A 6,964-nucleotide genomic window follows, 5' to 3' on the forward strand; every position below is an offset into this window, starting at 1 on the left:
ATATCTTAAACAGTAGAACTAAAGCGTAAGCTATGACATAATTTGCAAAGACCTTTTGACTATGTTCATGATAATTAAGTTCATCTGAACTCCCACTCAGATAGACATCCCTCTAGTCATCTAAGTGATACATGATCCAAGTCAAACTAGGTCGTGTCCGATCATCACGTGAGACGGACTAGTCATCATCGGTGAACATCTCCATGTTGATCGCATCTACTATACGACTCATGTTCGACCTTTCGATCTCTTGTGTTCCGAGGCCATGTCTGTACATGCTAGGCTCGTCAAGTCAACCTAAGTGTTTTGCATGTGTTCCGAGGCCATGTCTGTACATGCTAGGCTCGTCAACACCCATTGTATTCGAACGTTAGAATCTATCACACCCGATCTTCACGTGGTGCTTCGAAACAACGAACCTTCGCAACGGTGCACAGTTAGGGGGAACACGTCTCTTGAAATTTTAGTGAGGGATCATCTTATTTATGCTACCGTCGTTCTAAGAAAATAAGATGTAAACATGACAAACATCACATGCAAATCATAAAGTGACGTGATATGGCCAATATCATCTTGCGCCTTTGATCTCCATCTTCGAGGCGCGGCATGATCACCTTCGTCACCGGCATGACACCATGATCTCCATCATCATGATCTCCATCATCGTGTCTTCATGAAGTTGTCTCGCCAACTATTACTTCTACTACTATGGCTAACGGTTAGCAATAAAGTAAAGTAATTACATGGCGTTTTCATTGACACGCAGGTCATACAATAAATTAAGACAACTCCTATGGCTCCTGCCGGTTGTCATACTCATCGACATGCAAGTCGTGATTCCTATTACAAGAACATGATCAATCTCATACATCACATATATCATTCATCACATCCTTTTGGCCATATCACATCACATAGCATACCCTGCAAAAACAAGTTAGACGTCCTCTAATTGTTGTTGCATGTTTTACGTGGCTGCTATGGGATTCTAGCAAGAACGTTTCTTACCTGTAGTGCACCTTTATAGCCACCCAGTTACGTTGTGACGTTTGGTACACCCAAAGCATTCCTACGGTATCCGGGAGTTGCACAATCTCATGGTCTAAGGAAATGATACTTGACATTAGAAAAGCTCTGAGCAAACGAACTACACGATCTTGTGCTAGGCTTAGGATTGGGTCTTATCCATCACATCATTCTCCTAATGATGTGATCCCGTTATCAACGACATCCAATGTCCATGGTCAGGAAACCGTAACCATCTATTAATCAACGAGCTAGTCAACTAGAGGCTTACTAGGGACATGGTGTTGTCTATGTATCCACACATGTATCTGAGTTTCCTATCAATACAATTCTAGCATGGATAATAAACGATTATCATGAACAAGGAAATATAATAATAACCAATTCATTATTGCCTCTAGGGCATATTTCCAACAGATCCTGCCGCCGCCATGCTGGACGGAGAGAGCAGAGGCGCCCTCGATGCGTTCACGCTCGGCCAGACCGATCTCTTCCAGGAGGAGACGAGATCGGGCCTGGTTGAACGTGGGGAAGGGTTGCTGCATGGGAAGCAGGGTCGCCATCATCTGGAAGCGGCGGCTTAGCCTGCGAACGAGCTGCAGGGTCAGCGTGCGTTTGGAGACGGGCTCCCCAACGTCGGCGAGGGAGTCGGCGAGCTGCTTAAGGCGACGACAGTACTGGGCGATGGAGAGATCGCCCTGGACGGTAGCCCGGAACTCGGCGCCGATGTGGATGGCACGGCCGGCGGCGTTGTCGTGGAAGAACACCTCCAGCTCGCGCCAGAGGGTGTAGGCGGTGTTGTTCGGCGACTGCACCACGTCGTAGAGGTCGTCGAAGATGGTCGCGTAGATCCAGAGGACGATGGTCACATCATCGTTCCTCCAGACGGCGTCGGCGTGGAGAGGGTCGGTGTCCTCGGTGACGTGGTCCTCGGCATGGAATTTGGAGAGCACGAAGGCGAACATCTGCCTCCATTTGGAGTAGTTGCCGCCGTCGATGGAGAGCTTGAAGGGGATGAAGCTCACAATGTTAGCGGTGCGCATCGACGGAGCGGGGGAGGAGGAACCTGGGGGTCCGGATCGCGCAGAGCCAGGGCGCGAATGGGGGCGGGGATGATGTGGCCAGAGCCGCGCCCGGCGAGGGGTAGCGGGGCGCGAGCATGCACCTGGCCGGCACGAACAGGGCCGACGCGAACGGGGATGGGTGGCACCGGCGCGTGCACATGGGCGGGTGGGGCCGAGACGGGCTCGAGGGCGACGCAGGGCAAGTCGTAGACGGCGTCGGCGTCCCCGAAGGAGGGAGTGCGACGGAGAGGGCGTCGAACGCTCATGGAGGAAGCGAAGGAAAGAGAGTCTGATACCAAGTTGGACAGCTGAATTCTCACTGTATTGATTCAGAATTACATGGGTGTGTTTATATACCACGCGATACACATATTGTTACAACAGAAAAGAGGATAAGCCAGCGACTACGCAGGAGGTGGAGCGACTACGCTGCATGCGGAGTGGTTGGCGATCGTGGGAGCGTGGTCACCGTGGGACTCGGACCATCCCGTTGGCCTTCTGTACGTGCGTTGAGTGGTGTCTTCGAGCACTATGCATCTTGCATTGTATAAGGCATTGTGCGCCTCTTGATATATTACTATTTTGCTTGATTTCAAACATGAGCGGTCAGTCAACTAGAACTTTCAGTTTCGTCATGAAACTTGACTTCAATTTTCTGCAATAATTATTTCAAAGTTTTGTTTAGATTTTGATTAATCCAAGAAATTGAATTTTTGGTGTAGAAGGACTCATGCTTATCATGCATATCCTTCAGCTCGCTCCAGTCCTTGTAGTCGTCGCTAGACGGTCCACAAACATGGTTGTAATTTATATTATCTCTGTTGTTCATACTGCCATGATTGAAGATGAATAAATTGAAAGCGCGACAAGAAAATATTTTCTAGATACTCCCTCCGTTTCCTTTTACCCCGCGTATAGAATTTGGTCAAAGCCAATCTACATAAAATTTGACCAAATTTATATAAAAAAATATGAACATCTACAATACTAAAATTATATAGTATGAAAATACATTTCATGGTGCATGTGATAATATTGATTTCATATTGTGAATGTTGACATTATTTAATATAAAATTAGTCAAACTTTAGAAAACTTGACTTGACCAAACCTTATATGCAGACTAAAAAAACGGAGGGTGTATATACCATGTTTATTCTTTATTTTCTTATATAGAATATCCTATTTCCAATGTTATCTGATAAACTATGTTGACTGGACTAGAGTCGCAATAGAAGGACCAAACAGACAAAATCGTAAAAAGAGAAGACTCTGGAAACCGCCTCGTGGATTGGCATCCGCTGTCCACTTCAGCGCAGCGTGAAGAGACGCGGAGCAACCAAACTCCGCGCAGCAGAGGGGACTAGAGCCGGAGCGGGGAGGAAGAAGAGCATGGCGGCGGCGGCGGCGAGGAAGAGCGTGTGTGTTACCGGCGCAGGAGGCTTCGTCGCCTCGTGGCTCGTCAAGCTCCTCCTCTCCAAGGGCCACTACACGGTCCGCGGCACCGTGCGCGATCCCGGTAAGGGCCTTCCTCCCTCGCTTCGATCCGTCCTTCCCACCGCCAGAAGATTCCTTTTCCTCTTGGCTGTGCCATCGAAGATCTATGCTTATCCAGGAGGATGTATAGAAATGTTTTTTTAGGAATATATCAGTAGCATGTTGCTGAAAAGTGAAAACCGAACGAGGGGAAGCAGTCCAGGCAACCATATTTGGGGGGAAGCAGTCCCCTAAAAATAATGTGGTTCTTGGAAGTTGTAAGTGAGCATAAGCTTTTTGAGACAGTATTAGATTTAGAAAATAATGTTGTTCTTGGAAGTTGGAAGTGAGCATAAGCTTTTTGAGACAGTATTAGATTTAGATGCTTTTTAGCAGTTTCTTCGAACATGATGTGTAAATGTTGAGAGGAAATTGCAGGAATTGTGAGCTCCGACGTATTATTAGTTCTTGAAACTTTGAAAAAATAGTTGGGCATACGTTGTTGTGATGGACCCAAGAAATTTGTTGTATGTGAATATGTGATGATGGTGGTGTGTTTTGCGTGTGACCATATGCTGCAGGTAATGCCAAGAATGCTCACCTTAAGGCGCTAGAAGGTGCTGGGGAAAGGTTGGAGCTGCTCAGCGCCGACCTGCTGAACTACGACAGCATTGCATCAGCAGTTGCTGGCTGTGAGGGCGTCTTTCATGTTGCTAGCCCTGTCCCTTCTGGCAGATCAACCAATCCTGAGGTGATTTTTTCAAGAACATGTGTTTTACTTTCACGGTTTTGTGAGGTTTTGAGGTAAAAACAAGAGGAAATAGCAGGTGAACGAGTGATTTAGCATAGCGCAATTTTATTGGAAACTATACGTGGCTCTGCATCCCAAGTTAGATGTAAAGTTTACTTGACCTTGAGGCCTAGATGGATTTTCTCAAGGATTTTGCCCTAAAAATGACCGTTTCTTATTCATAGGAGATATACTGAATTCACCGCATAACATGTGAAATATATAACTTTTTAACCATCCTTGTTTCCCTATAAACATAGTTCATGAAAACAGGCATAGTTTATTGATTAGTTTAGCTTTGTGCAGCATCAGGCTATCTGAAACCTATCTCTTTCTTTTATATAGTGCTGTTATACAGATGTGTTACTAATGATTAATTTCTAGAAACAACTGTGTATTACAATATTCTATTAATTTACTTCTTTGTAGGAAGAAGTTATAGCCCCTGCTGTAACAGGCACACTGAATGTCTTGAAGGCTTGCTACGAGGCGAAAGTTAAGCGAGTTGTTATGGTGTCTTCAATTGCTGCTGTGTTCAATAATCCTAACTGGCCTAAGGGCAAAGTCTTCGATGAAGATAGCTGGTCAGACGAGGATCTCTGCAGAAAGGGCGAGGTAAGTAAGCCAATGCCTTTGCATTTGCTAAACCTTATTCTGCCAAGAAGATTGTTTAGCTCAGTATAGCATACTACATCAGCTGCTAATTAATAACAGATTGATGATATTGACTTGGAATATACTCCCTCCTCCCACAAATCATTCGTGGATGGACTTGAAAGAAGGAAGAACCAAGTAGCACTGCTTCCTCAAAGCGAACTTTCAGTACCCGATCAAAGGGACTAATGAAATACCAGCCCCAATTCTTGAATAGCTCTCACTTGTCTTGGCTGATAGCTTAGATGACCGACCGTTTGGTATGGTTTGCAATGATTTAATAGTAGGCTTCTTGTTTGGTGAACTAACGGTTTCACCCAAGGATGAAGGTAATCGATGAGCCGCATCTTTGCACAAATACCTCAACGGCTTTCTAATAATACGATGTTCTTCAGCTAACCACACAGAATATTCCTGGTCTTTTGTTGTGATTCTTTGCTCCAGATGACTTATTTGAACTAAATTATCTGTGCCATTCTGGCAGGATTGGTATTTCCTTTCCAAAACGCTCGCAGAGCGTGAGGCTTTTGCTTATGCAGCAAAAACTGGGCTGGATGTTGTAACTATTTGCCCATCGTTGGTAATTGGCCCCTTGATGCAGTCTACAGTAAATGCGAGCAGTAATATTCTCCTTAATTATCTCAAAGGTGGGTCTGTTTATCTCAGTATTTTCTTGTTTTACATGCAATTTGTATGAAAAAGTGACAATTTACTCAGCATTGCTCTGTTTAAACTGGGGCATCATAATTTGATGTGTGAACTGAACACAAAGCATATATTAACCAATAGCACAATGGACCTTCCTACCTTTAAGATCAAGTTGTTTAAAAATCCAAACTAGTTTATTCTTATAGTTCTGTTTCTGTAAAAATGAAACAATTTTCTCTTACAGGAGAACGTGACACTGTGGAAAATAAAATCAGGAATATAGTGGATGTCCGTGATGTTGCCGATGCTCTTCTGTTGGCATATGAAAATCCAGAGGCGTCTGGACGGTATATCTGCAGTTCAAAACCAGTAAAAGTCTCTGATATGATAAGCGTACTGAAGACCTTATATCCAATGTACACTTATTCCAAAAAGTAAGCGCCTTCCTCAGCAGGCAACTTTTTGTTTGTCTTACTGCTATTTTGATTCTGCATTTCACAAGCTAGATGGTCCATTTATCTTTTCCTGAGACAAGCATATATATCAGCATCACTTGGGAAGCACTAGAATGGGGATTGACAAATTGAGTTAAGCATAGCAGAGTGCCGGGTTTATGGAGGTGTAATGCTCTGCATCTACGATTTAATTTTGCATGTAGTTTATGATATGGAATATCAAAAATTAATGAAAGATGTCACCACATCATAACATTCTTTGATACGATCCCTCCTGCTTTTCGATGCTCAACTTGGACGTAACTTGTTGTCTCTCCGAATTGCTTTGCAGCTTTACAGAAGTGGAAGAGAATACCATTTATAGTTCGGAGAAACTTCAGAAGCTAGGGTGGACCTTCAGGCCTTTAGAGAAGACCCTGGGGGACAGCGTGGAATCCTACAGAGCATCTGGCGTCCTGAACTGAGCATCCAGCCAGGGAAAGTTTGGCTGTTAATGCTCGCAAACTCCATGTGGTTATGTAAGCAGTGAAACAGAATAAGTTGGTGACACAATCGTCAGGAGAATTGTGTGAACATGAGCAAAGCTTGAATCTTATGTGCGCCTTTCTTTTGGGGTGTCTTAAACTTGAGGTGTTTTGAGGCATAGTGCAATGTCCTGGTGTTTCTAATGAATGACTGCCTGCACCTGTTAAAGCTTGAACATATTGCCCATTTTCCAGTTCAAAAAGTATTGCCCATTTTCCCTTAACGGGGTCAACCTTTAGAAAAAGCACTTGATCTACCTACCAAACCAGCGGTAAAAATAGGGAGCCCCTATTTCATGCATAGGTCGGCAAATAGCCACAAAACGT

General features: G+C 44.5%; 1 protein-coding gene across 1 annotated transcript; it reads left to right on the top strand.

Moving 5' to 3' along the window:
• The first annotated feature begins 3,318 nt into the window (after positions 1–3,318).
• On the top strand, positions 3,319–6,813 carry LOC123164002 (cinnamoyl-CoA reductase 1). The gene is made up of 6 exons (XM_044581415.1): positions 3,319–3,609; positions 4,148–4,317; positions 4,786–4,971; positions 5,495–5,657; positions 5,903–6,092; positions 6,445–6,813. Exons 1-6 carry the CDS (start codon positions 3,483–3,485, stop codon positions 6,575–6,577), a joined length of 969 nt encoding a protein of 322 aa, XP_044437350.1. The 5' UTR covers positions 3,319–3,482; the 3' UTR covers positions 6,578–6,813.
• The last annotated feature ends 151 nt before the right edge of the window (positions 6,814–6,964 follow it).

The sequence above is a fragment of the Triticum aestivum genome, chromosome 7D (genome assembly GCF_018294505.1).
Source record: "Triticum aestivum cultivar Chinese Spring chromosome 7D, IWGSC CS RefSeq v2.1, whole genome shotgun sequence".
NCBI classification, from domain to species: Eukaryota; Viridiplantae; Streptophyta; class Magnoliopsida; order Poales; family Poaceae; genus Triticum; species Triticum aestivum.

Excerpts from the sequence above, each read along its gene's own strand:
- LOC123164002 (XM_044581415.1), top strand. The coding sequence starts at position 3,483 with ATGGCGGCGGCGGCGGCGAGGAAGAGCGTGTGTGTTACCGGCGCAGGA. Across the intron at positions 3,610-4,147 it reads CGGCACCGTGCGCGATCCCG|GTAATGCCAAGAATGCTCAC; the intron begins GTAAGGGCCTTC and ends CATATGCTGCAG. Across the intron at positions 6,093-6,444 it reads ATGTACACTTATTCCAAAAA|CTTTACAGAAGTGGAAGAGA; the intron begins GTAAGCGCCTTC and ends ATTGCTTTGCAG.